This window comes from Coregonus clupeaformis, chromosome 21 (genome assembly GCF_020615455.1).
Source record: "Coregonus clupeaformis isolate EN_2021a chromosome 21, ASM2061545v1, whole genome shotgun sequence".
Lineage (NCBI taxonomy): Eukaryota > Metazoa > Chordata > Actinopteri > Salmoniformes > Salmonidae > Coregonus > Coregonus clupeaformis.
In genome coordinates this window covers 7,535,024-7,555,310 of record NC_059212.1, presented here as the reverse complement: position 1 = coordinate 7,555,310, position 20,287 = coordinate 7,535,024, and the positions used below count along the sequence as shown (strand labels likewise).

Sequence of the window (20,287 nt, the reverse complement as noted above, 5' to 3'; positions counted from 1 at the left end):
CTGACAGAGAAAGTAGGAGATCAGTCTGGTTTTGCAATATTAGGACGGATAGACTCCCTCTATTCCTGCTAGTTCAAATGTTAGACTCCTTCCTGGTCACTCTTTTGTGTGTCTTCACAGTAAAATGTTTCTATTCATGATTTGATGATTAGAAATGAATAGTCAAACATGTTTTTTTTAAATGGACAACCCTAGAGTTAAGAGAGAGAATTCATCAGTTCTGAAGATGACTGCCTTTGTTGTACTGTGTGTGTTCGGGCAGCAGTTTATTGCAAGGTAAAATGACCTCACAGCGCCCGCTGTTGAAGCCTAGCATTTCTCTACGAGCTGAGCACATAGCTCATTCTAACAGTAATGAACACCTACTTTGTCACTGTCAACAACAAAAAAATCCTAGTGAGCAAAATAATGTGTTTGATAAGGAATCAAAAAAATAAATAATTAATATTACAAACCTTTTCAATTGTATTACATTACATGCATACTGGGTTACATTACATGAAAATACATGTGTTGGTAACACTTTTATTTGGACAGTCTACAGACTATCTACTAACCCTAATCTTAACCCTAACTGTAATATTTGACATTTTAGTCATTTAGCCGATGCTCTTATCCAGAGCGACTTACAGTAGTGAGTGCATAATTTTTTTTTCTCCATCCTGGAAACCTTATTAGCAAGCAGTTGCTTATCAACAGATTTTCCATTATCAACAAACTATCTAAATCCAGTGTGAACCATGTAGGTGCTGTATGTGTCCTGTGAATCTGTGAGTAGGTGAAGTCCTTGTGTTTTACCAACCTGTCCTCTCCTCCTCCCCAGCTCAGAGAAAACAACGTCGTACCGGCGGACCAGCAGCGGAGGACAAGGGAAGTGTTCTGCAGCTGTGACCTCACCCAGCTGTGTGGCACTGGGCAGCCAGGAGGAGCTGTCAGTCGTAACGAATGGTCCCGCCCCCAGCGCCACACCTGAAGCCAAACCCACCTCCTCCTCACCCATCACTGTGCGCCCTCGCAGAAACGCTATGGTAGTACACACAACATGACCTTACTGCTAATAGTGTAGCATCATTTCAAACATCGCCAACTTCTGTAACAACAAAACCACGAGTATCTGAGTGGGAATGGCATCTCTATATGATCTGCTAGCTAGAGCATGGAATGAAACAAATAATGCTCCTATACGAGAGAAAAAAATACATGTAAAATATATTTTTGGGATGCATTTTAGGATACGTGAAATATAAAAAAATGTATATATTTTTGTTGGGTACTCTGATAGTAATACTCAAATACATGTTCTTCAGCTGCTGCTACATGTAACCCATTGTTGGTTGGCATTATTATCCATCAACATCACTATTAAATGTTAATTTATGCCACGATAACGCTGTTCCGTGTACAGATCAGTTGTCTGTAATACAGTAGCAGGGCACTAGTATGTATACGAGCATGACTGAGCAGCGTGTGGATGTGCCAGGTGTCACAGAGGAGGCCTACCCAGAAGAGGGTCAAGGCGCTGGTGGACTGCAGAGCCGTCAGCTCGGACCAGCTGGCCTTCTTCAAGGATGAGGTCATCTTAGTAACAGCCACCGAGGACCCCCACTGGTGGGTGAGTAGAACTACACCTCTTACCTATTTATTTACCTGTGTATATTTGTTTTTTTTACTTTTAATAAGCACAGGTTTAAAACAGAAAGTTGAGCTATTTGCCTTGCTGTATTAAGCCAACCAAAATGTTTTAACCTATATATGATCGCAAAAAAAGACAACTGGAGGGTTTTCCTTCTGCATAAACACTTGGCAGAAACAAAATCAATAGGCATAGCCCTTTCATTAATGTCCCTCTATCTCAAATATATTACCTCTGTATTTCTATCTTTTTGGTCAGTGATCTTGATTGTTTCTGTTCCTCCAGGTTGGCCACATCGAGGGCTATCCATCCAGAAGTGGGACATTCCCAGTGAACTATGTCCATAAACTAGGGGACTGACTAGTCATGGAATAATCCTACACCCTGCCCTTACTACGTCACTCACCTGGGAAACAAAAAGGCTGGAACGGACTCTCTTGAACGCAACTCATTCAAAGAAGAAAAAAAATAACGCTTTCTCGCTTTCCTGGTCATTTCTTGTGATATGATATTTTGACCTATGAACCACTTTGATGTGTTGTGATCTGAGGACTAGAGACTCATGCCCATAAACTGTAATTGTATATACAGACCAGTGCACTTAAGGAAGTCTCCATAAAGAAAGAAGGGATGAAACCACAGGGAGGAATGCCACCCATCACAACCCGACAGAAAAGAGAAGGAAAAGAGAGTGAGAAGAGAGTGAGAAGAGAAGGAGAAGAGAGGGAGAAGAGAGGGAGAAGGCCTCCCTCTGCTTTTTGACCGCCCCAGTTGTAAAGCATACATGTATTAAAGGGATGTTTTTACCACACTTTGCTGCCCAGGATATTAAAGGGATGTTTTTAACCACACTTTGCTGCCCAGGATATTAAAGGGATGTTTTTACCACACTTTGCTGCCCAGGGAAAATTGTAAGAGCAACAGCCCTAGCCACATAACTGCTGGAATACCTGTGATACAGACGGCAATACTGGAGGAGCCAGAATGTGCGTGCCTGCCTGTCTGCGTGAGAGCATAACCGTTGGATTACCTGGCAATGGCATACATACAACACTGGAGTCTGGAGGAGTGAGAACGTCTGCTGCGTGAGCCCTATGAAAGAGGATGAATAGCCTACATTGTCCACTGCCTTCCTGGAAGCTAAGGAGACTAGGAGATTCATGCCATGTCAGTCACGGTCGTCGGGACTCGGAGCCAGATGCGATGAATACCTGCTCAGTGACCGGTGGCGATGATGTCTGGGGCTGGAATGGCCTGGAACTGAAAGTGCATTTGTGGCTGCCAGCCTGTCTCCTGGGGCTCCAGGGCTCTCAGGCTGCCGCTCTGAAATGGACCCCAGTGTCTAAGCTGGTTTTGGGCCAGACTCCAGCTCTGACTGGGGGCCTGGCTGGAGCCTGGGTGATTTGGTTTCCTCTGTCTCCAGAGGAGTCTTGTCTTCCTACAGTCGGCAGGGGAAAGGAAGAGACGGTCACCGCAGTGAAATACACAACGCTGGGTTGTATTCAGGAGGCACCAAACGGACTGAAACAGGAAAAGACTACCTGAACTTGTCCAATAAGAAATGCTAATTTTTCGTTTTAGTTTGCCCTAATGAACTCGACCCAAGCCTAGTGCTGTTTTCCATACAGTAGCTCTCAGGTTCTGGGTGTATACTCTGCCTCATACGAAGGCATGGACAGTTGGACACTCCCATATTGTAAAGAATAGGCTGAAGAGAATTGTAAATAGATATTATTACGCCCATGGAGTGTGATGGAATGATACCATATCCCTAACCATAAGCTAGTATTGACACATTAGCTATTTTCCTAGTCTCTTGAGCACCATAACTCAACGCTACAGTTTTATTACATTTTACTTATGTACATTTACTCATGCATACTCACATCTGACCGCTCCCATTCATATCAATAAAATGTTTTCGTGTTCTGAATCTGCAGTAAAGGCACATGAATACATTGCATCTCGTGTTACTGCGTTCTATTAATGTTCCAGTAATTCTAGGAATATATTCTAGTGTTACTTAATGCACCAGGATTCTGGCAGAATACTGTCTCATAATAGGGTTTCAAAGTACTTTAAATGCCACTAATGGTGAATATGAGGGAAACTAAAACTCAGTATTGGATCTCAGACTGTTAAGAGTCTTATACAACTGGTTCCTCTGTCCACAAGTAACACTATGCCTGCAGTGGGCATGGATGAGCTCTCTACAGTATGGCAGACAACAATACAAACCTTTAGAGGATAATTATCAGTTGCTTTTCAGCCATGTAGGTGTTTTCACACCTGTTTGCATTCCTGTAGGTAGACAGGGGTTATTGAGGGTTTGTTTAGCGTTTTCTAGATCAAGTCACTGTGCCAATACATAGACAAGTAAGTAGAGAAGTGCATGATTGTCGATGGAACCAGGGACAGACTGTAATGTGAGGGCAGACCATTGAGTACATGTTGTGCTCTGTTGTACAAAGGTAAAAAAACAACATCTGTTGCATGTTGGAAACGTTAATATCACCCAGTGTTGAAAAATGACTGAGTATTAGAATGAATGCATAGTTATCTTTACATACTGTACCATACAGTCTCTGTCTCGTGTTAATGCTATTTGTTAGTTGTGAACATCACTTTTCGGTTCAATAGACTCTTATATGTCAGTAGGGCAATATGGCATGGGGGCTGGACTAGATGAGCCCCAAAGGGCCCAGTCAGTATGGACTAGATGAGCCCCAAAGGGCCCAGTCAGTATGGACTAGATGAGCCCCAAAGGGCCCAGTCAGTATGGACTAGATGAGCCCCAAAGGGCCCAGTCAGGACAGTACACTCAACTGGATTGGCCAAGTGCTCTGAGGGAGGATCCCTTTCAATAATTGAGTGTGGAAAGAGCTATAACCCCAGTTTCCTACTAATGACTACAATAAAACGACCTGAGACAGAGGCATGAGAGGTGTGCTGGAACCCCCCCGAGGCCCTATACACTTCACTTGACGTTGGAGTGTGAGCTTGAATGGGGCTGCGTCCTACGCTTGACATAGACTGAAATAGGTTCCGGTACTGTTTATATTTCGGTGCAGGAGCTCCACAAAACGTTTTAGCTCAAATTCTATGAGAGGAGCAAGAGCTCAAGCAGTAGAACATTTGAGGTGCCGATACTCAGCTCCAGTGAGCTCCTGCCCAAGTCAAGCACAGGCTGCGTCCCAATACTCTTCGATCGTTTTCTTCCTGGGTACTATCCGATCAGTGGATGTGAAGGAAGGAAGCTATGTGATACTATTGGAACACAGAGTAAGACTTTATGGAGAGTGAAGGCACTTACTGCTGTTCTTCAATGTCTTTATCATTATTAAACCATATATAGATTTACATTTACATTTACATTTTAGTCATTTAGCAGACGCTCTTATCCAGAGCGACTTACAGTTAGTGAATACATATATATATATTTTTTTATACTGGCCCCCGTGGGATCGAACCCACAACCCTGGCGTTGCAAACGCCATGCTCTATCAACTGAGCTACATCCCTGCAGCCATTCCCTCCCCTACCCTGGCACGCTGGGCCAATTGTGCGCCGCCCATGAGTCTCCCGGTCGCGGCCGGGCTCGACAGAGCCTGGATTCGAACCAGGATCTCTAGTGGCACAGTTTGCACTGCGATGCAGTGCCTTAGACCACTGCAGCCACTCAGGATAACTGCATCTGTATTAGAATGAATGTTACTCAGATAACTGCATCTGTCTCTATGGTTGAGACTTTGTGTCACATGGTTTCTGTGTTGATGTTCTAGCTTACGTTGTCAATATAATGGAATATTTCTGTCATTTTATTATTAGCAAGTATGTGTAATATAGTGTATGTGTTTTGTTTTTACATCCTTTCCACGTTACGTGATTTTTAAGCTCCACCAGCGATGATTAAATACTGTTTTAACATCTGTGGGGTTTTTACACTATATTCAATATTTGTATTATGGAAAGTAACTTTCAGAAGGGATTTACATTATTTACATTTATTGATGCATTCAACTTTTGTTATCATACATAATGCATGAGAGAGAATAATGTAAAATATTCATGGCTTTGGTGTCCAAAAATAAAGAGATGAGAGAGTGTAGAACAGAATGACTGAGAGAGTGTAGAACAGAATGACAGAGAGTGTAGAACAGAATGACTGAGAGAGTATAGAACAGAATGACAGAGAGTGTAGAACAGAATGACTGAGAGAGTGTAGAACAGAATGACAGAGAGTGTAGAACAGAATGACAGAGAGTAGAACAGAATGACAGAGAGTGTAGAACAGAATGACAGAGTGTAGAACAGAATGACAGAGAGTGTAGAACAGAATGACAGAGAGTGTAGAACAGAATGACAGAGAGTGTAGAACAGAATGACAGAGAGTGTAGAACAGAATGACTGAGAGAGTGTAGAACAGAATGACTGAGATGGATTGCATGTGATTGGAGACTGGAACTAAAAAGATCAGGAATCCTCATCTGACGCATACTCATAGAGATACACTACAAGACCAAAACGTATGTGAACACCTGCTTGTCGAACATCTCATTCCAAAATCATGGGCATTAATATGGAGTTGGTCACCCCTTTGCTTCTATAACAGTCTCCATTCTTTTGGGAAGGCTTTCCACTAGATGTTGGAACATTGCTGCGGGGACTTGCTTCTATTCAGCCACAAGAGCATTAGTGAGGATGGGCACTGATGTTGGGCGATTAGTTCTCGCTCGCAGTCAGCGTTCCAATTCATCCCAAAGGTCTTCGATGGGGTTGACGTCAGCGCTCTGTGCAGGCCAGTCAAGTTTTTCCACATCGATCTTGACAAACCATTTCTGTATGGACCTCGCTTTGTGCACGGGGGCATTGTCATGCTGAAACAGGAAAGGGCCTTCCCCAAACTGTTGACACAAAATTGGAAACACAGAATCGTCTAGAATGTAATTGTATGCTGTAGCGTTAAGCTTTCCCTTCACTGGAACTAAGGGGCCTAGCCCGAACCATGAAAAACAGCCCCAGACCATTATTCCTCCTCCACCAAACTTTACAGCTGGCACTATGCATTGGGGCAGGTAGAGTTCTCCTGGCATCCGCCAAACCCAGATTCGTCCGTCGGACTGCCAGATGATGAAGCGTGATGCATCACTCCAGAGAACGCATTTCCACTGCTCCGGAGTCCAATGGCGGCGAGCTTTACACCACTCCAGCCGATGCTTGGCATTGCGCTTGGTGATCTTAGGCTTGTTGGTTAAGTGTGCCTTGAATTCTGCTCGGCCATGGAAACCCATTTCATGAAGCTCCAGACAAACAGTTATTGTGCTAACGTTGCTTCCAGAGACCGCTTGGAACTCGGTAGTGAGTGTTGCTACTGAGGACAGACGCACTTCAGCACTCTGCGGTCCCGTTCTGTGAGCTTGTGCGGCTGAGCCATTGTTGCTCCTAGATGTTTTCCACTTCACAATAACAGCACTTACTGTTGACCAGGGCAGCTCTAGCAGGGCAGAAATCTGACTAACTGACTTGTTGGAAAGGTGGCATTCCGTCACGTTGAAAGTCACCGCGCTTTTCAGTAAGGCCATTCTACTGCCAATGTTTGTCTATGGAGATTGCATGGCTGTGTGCTCGATTTTATACACCTGTCAGCAACGGGTGTGGCTGAAATAGCCAATCAACTAATTTGAAGGGGTGTCCACATACTTTTGTATATATACTGTATAAATACTGACGATATTAGACTGTTGTTTTTATGGAAAACATAAAATAATAAAAATAGTTTTGTCAACTAAGGGCTTGATTCAATACATATCTTAGGAAGTTCAGCGCTATGGCGCGATTAAAACTTAAAATTAATTTCCGATTGAGCCAAAATATGCGGTGTTTACCGTGAATGCAAGAACATTGCCTTTAAATTTCAGTCAGGCTATAGCACTGAACTTCCACGATATGGATTGAATCAAGCCCTAGATGTTGGATGACAGGGAGTAACAAGATAACAATAGCTTACATAATAAAGCTCTTATGAAAACAAAATTGGGACCAAATTACAATAACTGAAAATCTATTTAATAAAATGTATTCATCTGTTAGTGCCAGTTATTCCAAAACAGGTTTTAGCAAAAATACATTAATCTGATGTTTTTAGTGCTTACTCACTACTCAGTTACATTTGGACAATGGGTTCTTGTTACCAATGATATTCAAATGATGGAACATTCAATTGAATATAACTTTTGGAACATCCCTCAACCTACCCCAAACCAAATGCCACACATGTCCTCCACCCCTACTTTACCTTATTACATTTAAGTCATTTAGCAGATGCTCTTATCCGGAGCAATTAGGGTTAAGTGCCTTGCTCAAGGGCACATCAACAGATTTTTCACCTAGTCGGCTCGGGGATTAGAACCAGCGACCTTTCGGTTACTGGCACAACGCTCTTAACCACTAAGCTACCTGCCGCCCCTTATAACCACTCTTATCATCCACCTCAAAAATCATCCAAATCCCCTAGGATTAACACAGTACAGCCCACGTCACCTAGCACAGGGATTACCATTATAGAGTCAAATCAGTCTCAGGTTCACAGCCTTTTACTGAGTGCTCTTACTGTTTATGTGTGTGTTTATGTACACACTAAGACACACACACACAAAAGAGAGCAGGCGTATATGGGACAGTCTGGTCCTCAGAGTAGGCAGTAGTAGAAGGGTTTGGATCGTCAGGTGGCTGGTTGGATCGTTATCCCGGGCTAGTGTCAGCCAGGTGGCTGGTTGGATTGTTATCCCGCGCTAGTGTCAGCCAGGTGGATGGTTGGATCGTTATCCCGGGCTAGTGTCAGCCAGGTGGATGGTTGGATCGTTATCCCGGGCTAGCGTCAGTCAGGTGGCTGGTTGGATCGTTATCCTGGGCTAGCGTCAGTCAGGTGGCTGGTTGGATCGTTATCCTGGGCTAGCGTCAGTCAGGTGGCTGGATTGGATCGATCCGAGATGGCGTCAGGTGGCTGGTTGGATCATTATCCTGGGCTAGCGTCAGTCAGGTGGCTGGTTGGATCGTTATCCTGGGCTAGCGTCAGGTGGCTGGTTGGATCGTTATCCTGGGCTAGCGTCAGTCAGGTGGCTGGTTGGATCGTTATCCTGGGCTAGCGTCAGTCAGGTGGCTGGTTGGATCGTTATCCTGGGCTAGCGTCAGGTGGCTGGTTGGATCGTTATCCCGGGCTAATGTCAGCCAGGTGGCTGGTTGGATCGTTATCCTGGGCTAGTGTCAGGTGGCTGGTTGGATTGTTATCCCGGGTTAGCGTCAGTCAGGTGGCTGGTTGGATCGTTATCCTGGGCTAGCGTCAGGTGGCTGGTTGGATCGTTATCCCGGGCTAGCATAAGGTGGCTGGTTGGATCGTTATCCCGGGCTAGCATCAGGTGGCTGGTTGGATCGTTATCCGGGCTAATGTCAGCCAGGTGGCTGGTTGGATCGTTATCCTGGGCTAGCGTCAGGTGGCTGGTTGGATCGTTATCCCGGGTTAGCGTCAGTCAGGTGGCTGGTTGTATCGTTATCCTGGGCTAGCGTCAGGTGGCTGGTTGAATCGTTATGCTGGGCTAGCGTCAGGTGGCTGGTTGGATCGTTATCCCGGGCTAGCGTCAGGTGGCTGGTTGGATCGTTATCCCGGGCTAGCGTCAGGTGGCTGGTTGGATCGTTATCCTGGGCTAGCGTCAGCTGGCTGGTTGGATCGTTATCCCGGGCTAGCGTCAGGTGGCTGGTTGGATCGTTATCCCGGGCTAACGTCAGGTGGCTGGTTGAATCGTTATCCCGGGCTAGCGTCAGGTGGCTGGTTGGATCGGGTTATCCGGGCTAGTGTCAGCCAGGTGGCTGGTTGGATTGTTATCCCGCGCTAGTGTCAGCCAGGTGGATGGTTGGATCGTTATCCCGGGCTAGTGTCAGCCAGGGTGGCTGGTTGGATCGTTATCCCGGCTAGCGTCAGTCAGGTGGCTGGTTGGATCGTTATCCTGGGCTAGCGTCAGTCAGGTGGCTGGTTGGATCGTTATCCTGCGGCTAGCGTCAGTCAGGTGGCTGGTTGGATCGTTATCCCGAGATGGCGTCAGGTGGCTGGTTGGATCGTTATCCTGGGCTAGTGTCAGGTGGCTGGTTGGATTGTTATCCGGGTTAGCGTCAGTTAGGTGGCTGGTTGGATCGTTATCCTGGGCTGGCGTCAGGTGGCTGGTTGGATCGTTATCCCGGGCTAGCGTGGGTGGCTGGTTGGATCGTTATCCCGGGCTAGCGTCAGGTGGCTGGTTGGATCGTTATCCCGGGCTAATGTCAGCCAGGTGGCTGGTTGGATCGTTATCCTGGGCTAGCGTCAGGTGGCTGGTTGGATCGTTATCCCGGGTTAGCGTCAGTCAGGTGGCTGGTTGTATCGTTATCCTGGGCTAGCGTCAGGTGGCTGGTTGGATCGTTATCCCGGGCTAGCGTCAGGTGGCTGGTTGGATCGTTATCCCGGGCTAGCGTCAGGTGGCTGGTTGGATCGTTATCCCGGGCTAGCGTCAGGTGGCTGGTTGGATGCGTTATCCCTGGGCTAGCGTCAGCTGGCTGGTTGGATCGTTATCCCGGGCTAGCGTCAGGTGGCTGGTTGGATCGTTATCCCGGGCTAACGTCAGGTGGCTGGTTGAATCGTTATCCCGGGCTAGCGTCAGGTGGCTGGTTGGATCGTTATCCCGGGCTAGCGTCAGTCAGGTGGCTGGTTGGATTGTTATCCCGCGCTAGTGTCAGCCAGGTGGATGGTTGGATCGTTATCCCGGGCTAGTGTCAGCCAGGTGGCTGGTTGGATCGTTATCCCGGGCTAGCGTCAGTCAGGTGGCTGGTTGGATCGTTATCCTGGGCTAGCGTCAGTCAGGTGGCTGGTTGGATCGTTATCCTGGGCTAGCGTCAGTCAGGTGGCTGGTTGGATCGTTATCCTGGGCTAGCGTCAGTCAGGTGGCTGGTTGGATCGTTATCCCGAGATGGCGTCAGGTGGCTGGTTGGATCGTTATCCTGGGCTAGCGTCAGTCAGGTGGCTGGTTGGATCGTTATCCTGGGCTAGCGTCAGGTGGCTGGTTGGATCGTTATCCTGGGCTAGCGTCAGTCAGGTGGCTGGTTGGATCGTTATCCTGGGCTAGCGTCAGGTGGCTGGTTGGATTGTTATCCCGGGTTAGCGTCAGTCAGGTGGCTGGTTGGATCGTTATCCTGGGCTAGCGTCAGGTGGCTGGTTGATCGTTATCCTGGGCTAGCGTCAGGTGGCTGGTTGGATCGTTATCCCGGGCTAGCGTCAGGTGGCTGGTTGGATCGTTATCCCGGGCTAGTGTCAGCCAGGTGGCTGGTTGGATCGTTATCCTGGGCTAGCGTCAGGTGGCTGGTTGGATCGTTATCCCGGGTTAGCGTCAGTCAGGTGGCTGGTTGTATCGTTATCCTGGGCTAGCGTCAGGTGGCTGGTTGGATCGTTATCCCGGGCTAGCGTCAGGTGGCTGGTTGGATCGTTATCCCGGGCTAGCGTCAGGTGGCTGGTTGGATCGTTATCCCGGGCTAGCGTCAGGTGGCTGGTTGGATCGTTATCCCGGGCTAGCGTCAGGTGGCTGGTTGGATCGTTATCCTGGGCTAGCGTCAGCTGGCTGGTTGGATCGTTATCCCGGGCTAGCGTCAGGTGGCTGGTTGGATCGTTATCCCGGGCTAACGTCAGGTGGCTGGTTGGATCGTTATCCCGGGCTAGCGTCAGCTGGCTGGTTGGATAGTTATCCTTGGCTAGCGTCAGGTGGCTGGTTGGATCGTTATCCCTGGCTAGCATCAGGTGGCTGGTTGGATCGTTATCCTGGGCTAGCGTCAGCCAGGTGGCTGGTTGGATCGTTATCCTGGGCTAGCGTCAGGTGGCTGGTTGAATCGTTATCCAGGGCTAGCGTCAGGTGGCTGGTTGGATCGTTATCCTGGGCTAGCGTCAGGTGGCTGGTTGGATCGTTATCCCGGGCTAGCGTCAGGTGGCTGGTTGGATCGTTATCCCGGGCTAGCGTCAGCTTGGTGGCTGGTTGGATGGTTATCCCGGGTTAACGTCAACCAGGTGGCTGGTTGGATCATTATCCCGGGCTAGCTTCAGCCAGATGGCTGGTTGGATCGTTGTCCCGGGCTAGCGTCAGCCAGGTGGCTGGTTGGATCGTTATCCCGGGCTAGCGTCAGCCTGGTGGCTGGTTATCCCGGGTTAACGTCAACCAGGTGGCTGGTTGGATCGTTATTTCCGGGCTAGCGTCAGCCAGCTGGCTGGTTGGATCATTATCCCGGGCTAGCTTCAGCCAGGTGGCTGGTTGGATCGTTGTCCCGGGCTAGCGTCAGCCTGGTGGCTGGTTGGATCAGTTGTCCTGGGCTAGCGTCAGCCAGGTGGCTGGTTGGATCGTTGTCCCGGGCTAGCGTCAGCCTGGTGGCTGGTTGGATCATTATCCTGGGCTAGCGTCAGCCAGGTGGCTGGTTGTGTAAGTGACAGATATTACATCACTCTTTTCTAAGAGGACAGAGGGTCAGGGTGATGCTGAGACATCTGGGAACTAGGCCCGTATTGTGCCGATCTAGGATCAGGTCCCTCCCTGTCCATGTAATCTTATTCATTATGATCAAAAAGGCTAACCTGAACCTGGATCAGCAATGTGTGGCTCTCGCTTTAACTGGTGAACCACACAGGACCCACATCAGTCACATGGCTTAGCCTTGGAGAGGAGGTACAGTGTTAAGAGACACAGCATGACAGCTAAGCTGCTAACATGATATGTAATACTGTACATTCATAAATGGCATCCTATATCATTATCCTGACTAGCATATCGTACATTAATCATTATGTAATACACACTGCTCAAAAAAATAAAGGGAACACTTAAACAACACATCCTAGATCTGAATGAATGAAATAATCTTATTAAATACTTTTTTCTTTACATAGTTGAATGTGCTGACAACAAAATCACACAAAAATTATCAATGGAAATCAAATTTATCAACCCATGGAGGTCTGGATTTGGAGTCACCCTCAAAATTAAAGTGGAAAACCACACTACAGGCTGATCCAACTTTGATGTAATTCAAAGTCAAAATTAGGCTCAGTAGTGTGTGTGGCCTCCACGTGCTTGTATGACCTCCCTACAACGCTTGGGCATGCTCCTGATGAGGTGGCGGATGGTCTCCTGAGGGATCTCCTCCCAGGCCTGGACTAAAGCATCCGCCAACTCCTGGACAGTCTGTGGTGCAACGTGGCGTTGGTGGATGGAGCGAGACGTGATGTCCCAGATGTGCTCAATTGGATTCAGGTCAGGGGAACGGGCGGGCCAGTCCATAGCATCAATGCCTTCCTCTTGTAGGAACTGCTGACACACTCCAGCCACATGAGGTCTAGCATTGTCTTGCATTAGGAGGAACCCAGGGCCAACCGCACAAGGGGTCTGAGGATCTCATCTCGGTACCTAATGGCAGTCAGGCTACCTCTGGCGAGCACATGGAGGGCTGTGCGTTAATGCCACCCCACACCATGACAGACCCACCGCCAAACCGGTCATGCTGGAGGATGTTGTAGGCTGCAGAACGTTCTCCACGGCGTCTCCAGACTCTGTCACATGTGCTCATGTGCTCAGTGTGAACCTGCTTTCATCTGTGAAGAGCACAGGGCGCCAGTGGCGAATTTGCCAATCTTGGTGTTCTCTGGCAAATGCCAAACGTCCTGCACGGTGTTGGGCTGTAAGCACAACCCCCACCTGTGGATGTCGGGCCCTCATACCACCCTCATGGAGTCTGTTTCTGACCGTTTGAGCAGACACATGCACATTTGTGGCCTGCTGGAGGTCATTTTGCAGGGCTCTGGCAGTGCTCCTCCTGCTCCTCCTTGCACAAAGGCGGAGGTAGCGGTCCTGCTGCTGGGTTGTTGCCCTCCTACGGCCTCCTCCACGTCTCCTGATGTACTGGCCTGTCTCCTGGTAGCGCCTCCATGCTCTGGACACTACGCTGACAGACACAGCAAACCTTCTTGCCACAGCTCGCATTGATGTGCCATCCTGGATGAGCTGCACTACCTGAGCCACTTGTGTGGGTTGTAGACTCCGTCTCATTCTACCACTAGAGTGAAAGCACCACCAGCATTCAAAAGTGACCAAAACATCAAGTGAAGTGGTCTGTGGTCACCACCTGCAGAACCACTTCTTTATTGGGGGTGTCTTGCCAATTGCCTATAATTTCCACCTGTTGTCTATTCCATTTGCACAACAGCATGTGACATTTATTGTCAATCAGTGTTGCTTCCTAAGTGGACAGTTTGATTTCACAGAAGTGTGATTGACTGGGAGTTACATTGTGTTGTTTAAGTGTTCCCTTTATTTTTTGAGCAGTGTATATATACATATATACACTACCGGTCAAAAGTTTTAGAACACCTACTCATTCAATTTTCTTTATTTTTACTATTTTCTACATTATAGAATAATAGTGAAGACAGGAAAACTATGAAATAACACATATGGAATCATTCAGTAACCAAAAAAGTGTTAAACAAATCAAAATATATTTTATATTTTTCAAAATTCCAGTCAATCCGGAAAATGTCAAGAACTTTGAAAGTTTCTTCAAGTGCAGTCGCAAAAACCGTCAAGCGCTATGATGAAACTGGCTCTCATGAGGACCCAGAGTTACCTCTGCTGCAGAGGATAAGTTCATTAGAGTTACCAGCCTCAGAAATTGCAGCCCAAATAAATGCTTCACAGAGTTCAAGTAACAGACACATCTCAACATCAACTGTTCAGAGGAGACTGTGTGAATCAGGCCTTCATGGTCGAATTGCTGCAAAGAAACCACTACTAAAGGACACCATTAAGAAGAAGAGACTTGCTTGGGCCAAGAAACACGAGCAATGGACATTAGACCGGTGGAAATGTGTCCTTTGGTCTGGAGTCCAAATTGGAGATTTTTGGTTCCAACCGCCGTGTCTTTGTGAGACGCGTTGTGGGTGAACGGATGATCTCCGCATGTGTATTTCCCACCGTAAAGCATGGAGGAGGTGGTGTTATGGTGTGGGGGTGCTTTGCTGGTGACACTGTCTATGATTTATTTAGAATTCAAGGCACACTTAACCAGCATGGCTACCACAGAATTCTGCAGTGATACGCCATCCCATCTGGTTTGGGCTTAGTGGGACTATCATTTGTTTTTCAACAGGACAATGACCCAACACACCTCCAGGCTGTGTAAGGGCTATTTTACCAAGAAGGAGAGTGATGGGAGTGCTGCATCAGATGGCCTGGCCTCCACAATCCCCTGACCTCAACCAAATTGAGATGTGCTGGGATGAGTCGGACCGCAGAGTGAAGGAAAAGCAGCCAACAAGTGCTAAGCATATGTGGGAACTCCTTCAAGACTGTTGGAAAAGCATTCCAGGTGAAGCTGGTTGAGAGAATGCCAAGAGTGTGCAAAGCTGTCATCAAGGCTAAGGGTGGCTATTTGAAGAATCTGTAATATAAAATTTATTTTGATTTGTTTAACACTTTTTTGGTTACTACATGATTCCATATGTGTTATTTTCATAGTTTTGATGTCTTCACTATTATTCTACAATGTAGAAAATAGTAAAAATAAAGAGAAACCCTTGAATGAGTAGGTGTGTCCAAACTTTTGACCGGTATTGTATATATACCAGCTCTAGATTTCATAATCAAATCCAGCATTAATCACAGATCAGTATTATGATAGAAAGTCAAGCGAGAGCAAAAATATCATCTGTATTTTAGGGACATGATAAAGTCATAAACATGTCACATTTTGGCATTAGGCAACTCACAACCCATTATTCTTATTTTATACATTTTATTTTTTTCTCAGTAGACCTTTGAGATAACTCCGTAATGAAAAGAGCTATACAAATTAAATGTATTATTTTATTACTATTATTCTTTAGCATCTAAATGGAGATTAATAATGACTTTATACTGAAGTCAAATTTGATCAAATCATATTGCCAATGTGGAAGCTGCAGACAGATAGCTTTGATATGCCAAGGTAGCTACAGTGGGGGAATTTTTTTTTAGTCAGCCACCAATTGTGCAAGTTCTCCCACTTAAAAAGATGAGAGAGGCCTGTAATTTTCATCATAGGTACACGTCAACTATGACAGACAAATTGAGGAAAAGAAATCCAGAAAATCACATTGTAGGATTTTTAATGAATTTATTTGCAAATTATGGTGGAAAATAAGTATTTGGTCACCTACAAACAAGCAAGATTTCTGGCTCTCACAGACCTGTAACTTCTTCTTTAAGAGGCTCCTCTGTCCTCCACTCGTTACCTGTATTAATGGCACCTGTTTGAACTTGTTATCAGTATAAAAGACACCTGTCCACAACCTCAAACAGTCACACTCCAAACTCCACTATAGCCAAGACCAAAGAGCTGTCAAAGGACACCAGAAACAAAATTGTAGACCTGCACCAGGCTGGGAAGACTGAATCTGCTATAGGTAAGCAGCTTGGTTTGAAGAAATCAACTGTGGGAGCAATTATTAGGAAATGGAAGACATACAAGACCACTGATAGTCTCCCTCGATCTGGGGCTCCACGCAAGATCTCACCCCGTGGGGTCAAAATGATCACAAGAACGGTGAGCAAAAATCCCAGAACCACACGGGGGGATCTAGTGAATGACCTGCAGAGAGCTGGGACCAAAGTAACAAAGCCTACCATCAGTAACACACTACGCCGCCAGAGACTCAAATCCTGCAGTGCCAGACGTGTCCCCCTGCTTAAGCCAGTACATGTCCAGGCCCGTCTGAAGTTTGCTAGAGTGCATTTGGATGATCCAGAAGAGGATTGGGAGAATGTCATATGGTCAGATGAAACCAAAATATAACTTTTTGGTAAAAACTCAACTCGTCGTGTTTGGAGGACAAAGAATGCTGAGTTGCATCCAAAGAACACCATACCTACTGTGAAGCATGGGGGTGGAAACATCATGCTTTGTGGTTGTTTTTCTGCAAAGGGACCAGGACGACTGATCCGTGTAAAGGAAAGAATGAATGGGGCCATGTATCGTGAGATTTTGAGTGAAAACCTCCTTCCATCAGCAAGGGCATTGAAGATGAAACGTGGCTGGGTCTTTCAGCATGACAATGATCCCAAACACACCGCCCGGGCAACGAAGGAGTGGCTTCGTAAGAAGCATTTCAAGGTCCTGGAGTGGCCTAGCCAGTCTGCAGATCTCAACCCCATAGAAAATCTTTGGAAGGAGTTGAAAGTCTGTGTTGCCCAGCGACAGCCCCAAAACATCACTGCTCTAGAGGAGATCTGCATGGAGGAATGGGCCAAAATACCAGCAACAGTGTGTGAAAACCTTGTGAAGATTTACAGAAAACGTTTGACCTGTGTCATTGCCAACAAAGGGTATATAACAAAGTATTGAGAAACTTTTGTTATTGACCAAATACTTATTTTCCACCATAATTTGCAAATAAATTCATTAAAAATCCTACAATGTGATTTTCTGGATTTTTTTTTCTAATTTTGTCTGTCATAGTTGACGTGTACCTATGATGAAAATTACAGGCCTCTCATCTTTTTAAGTGGGAGAACTTGCACAATTGGTGGCTGACTAAATACTTTTTTTCCCCACTGTACATCTGAATGACACAATGATATTACAGATCATGCTTTTTGATCCTCTTGACTGGAGATGCACAACAACAACAACACAGGGAAACATCTGCAATCTCTTTTAATTTTATGATAACCAGGCATGGTACATTGGTACAAACATGACTAGAATTCTACACTGACAAGTATTAGGCCTAGTGTTTCTCTATGAGCAAAATATGTTGAAAATGTGTTTCTGGTTGAAAATACATATTTTCAACCTCTTGTGCTCACTGGGTTGTCATTGGTGGGCAATGAGGGCCCAACACAGTGATGACATCATTTCCTGTCAATGTTTATTCTACATTACATCACAGGCTCTCTGTGTACATTCAGACCAGGTACGGATCCCTCATCCAGATCATGACCAATACATACATACATTCTTCAGACGACCGTACAGGCAAAGTGAGGTGCACCAAAAAACTAAAGCCTTCACTTCACATCAGACATTCCAAGGTGGAGCCAATCTTTTGGACGCTTGAGTGAAGATCTTGCATCCCATTAGTCAATGGGGTACCGGTCACATTCAGCACCATCACATCTATAACTCAAGTTCAATATGGGTGTTGTAACAAGCTCACTTAAAACCCAGGATGATCTTCATTCAGAATGCAATACACATATCACGTCTGCTGATGCTCCCAGCGGTGTTAGATTTAGATTTTTACATTTTAGTCATTTAGCAGACGCTCTTATCCAGAGCGACTTACAGTTAGTGAGTGCATACATTATTTTTTATATTTTTCATACTGGCCCCCCGTGGGAATCGAACCCACAACCCTGGCGTTGCAAACGCCATGCTCTACCAACTGAGCTACATGCCTGCCGGCCATTCCCTCCCCTACCCTGGACGAGGGTCAATTGGGCCAATTGTGCGCCCCCCCCCCCATGGGTCTCCCGGTCGCGGCCGGCTACGACAGAGCCTGGATTCGAACCAGGATCTCTAGTGGCACAGCTTGCACTGCGATGCAGTGCCATAGACCACTGCGCCACTCGGGATACCTGTTAGGGTGTTATGTTATCAGATCCCCTGGCTCTGTCTCTCTGCAGGATGCATGCGGTGTCTCATTACGTCGTTACGTCGTGAGCCATTTCAGTTCTGCTGAGCAGGTTCTATTGTTCTGCTCTTGTGCTCCAAGGTGACACACTACTACTGCCTCTGTCCAAGTCGTGACAGGCCAAATGCGTCATTTCTCCGGAGAGAGAGAGGAGAGAGAGAGAGGAGATAAAAAGAGGAAGGGAGGCGAGAGAGAGCAAGAGAGGGAGGAGAGAAAAAGAGAGATGGAGAGAGAGAGGTGAGAGAGACATTTGCCCAACTGATTGTGCATGGGTAAGCAATAAGCATTCTCACACTACAGGAAAATAGACCCCATTCCACCACATTTCAGACTGCCTCAATTCATTTTCTCTCCCCCAATCAGCAGTATACTACCAGTCCCACTCCCTCTCTCTCTCTCTCTGACAGAACCGAGAACAAATCATCCTGAACGATGTAAAAAAGCCCATCTATTTTTCATGTCTTTACAGAACGTACCATTGTACATTTGTTTCAGCTCTGCACTAAAGCCTATGATTAAGTGATGTATTACAAGCAATTTGTCACACGAGCAAACCATTCTATAATGCAAAAGCCTTATTCAGAGCAATGAGCATGTTCTCAAATTGATGCAAGTTAAGGAGAACACATTTTATCAGTAGAGCTTCAAATATATCTAAATGTATTTTCAAGGTCAACATAGCACTTTAATAATGAAGGACATCTATATAATTTAAAATAAACGGATTAAACCTGGTTTAAAAATGAAATATATTTTAGGACCTTTAGGCTGCATTTACACATGCAGCCCATTTCTGATCCTTTGCCAAATTATGGGCAAAAGATCTGATCTGATTTTTCAAAAGACCAATTGGTGGAAAAATAATTGGGCTTCCTGTGTAAACGCAGCCTTATGTTCATTTTAACAGAACAAAACACTTTCACATCACCAATGAACTATTTAACACAATAGAAGAGAAGTACATTCATAAACAGTAAAGTAATATTGTCATAAAACTTGTTTTGGACCTGTGGTTGACACAGAATGCCCAAATTTTGTTTTAGGTTATCTTTAAACCAGTTTGGATTACATTTGATTGGCTTAGCTGTATGCCTTTAATAGCCTGGTCCCATATCTGTTCGTGCTGTCTGACAATGACCATAAGAAAAGGTAGGACACCACAAACAGATATGGGACTGGACCAGGCTATGCCTATCTAGCCTCCTTCTACCATTTGTTTTGTTTGATGTTAAACGAAACGAGAGTGCAGCAGCAGTCAGGACTGTGGATCAGGATAATGCCTATCATGGAAGCCTCTGACAATTTGGCAAACCAAGATACTGTATTTGACTCTGCCTAACTGTCCTTCAATCAGTCATATTCAAGGGGAAATGTGTCCCTGCAACTCAATTGTAAAGAGAGGAGGGGAATGATTGGGATAACCCTGACGTAAGGAGGATACATTTACAAAAAAATGAAGACAAGGTTTGTTGAGCAGATACCCAGACAGAGAAGAGTCTTTTCAACCACAGGCCCTTATCAGGTTAAGGGAACAATATTTAGTGAGAAACAGATTTAAACATTACATTCATTCTGCATGTGGGCCCACAGCTCTTTAGGAAACTGTTTTTCATAGCAAAACACAAAACAAGGTGTTTTAGCGGTAAAAATAGTATATGAGTTTGAAAGTATTCCAAACTGGACATTGGTGTTCTGGTTTTCATCATTAGAACAATGGTCATGAATTCATAATTTTACATTTAAGTAATTTAGCATACGCTCTTATCCAGAGCGACTTACAGTAGTGAGTGCATACATTGTCATTATTTTTTTCGTACTGGTCCCCCCCGTGGGAATCGAACCCACAACCCCGGCGCTGCGAGCATCATGATCTACCAACTGAGCTCCGCGGGACTCCATCATCACACTATTATATACACACACATTGCATA

General features: G+C 45.9%; 1 protein-coding gene across 2 annotated transcripts in view; it reads left to right on the top strand.

Moving 5' to 3' along the window:
• The window catches only part of LOC121539003 (arf-GAP with SH3 domain, ANK repeat and PH domain-containing protein 1-like), a 56,677-nt gene extending 53,111 nt beyond the window's left edge, over positions 1-3,566 (top strand). For both annotated transcript variants that reach the window (XM_041847163.2, XM_041847162.2), the window contains exons 24-26: positions 824-1,028; positions 1,481-1,612; positions 1,919-3,566. In XM_041847163.2, the coding sequence (XP_041703097.2) occupies positions 824-1,028; positions 1,481-1,612; positions 1,919-1,993 (412 nt within the window). In that variant the 3' untranslated portion in view covers positions 1,994-3,566. The remainder of the gene's footprint in view (positions 1-823; positions 1,029-1,480; positions 1,613-1,918) is intronic.
• The last annotated feature ends 16,721 nt before the right edge of the window (positions 3,567-20,287 follow it).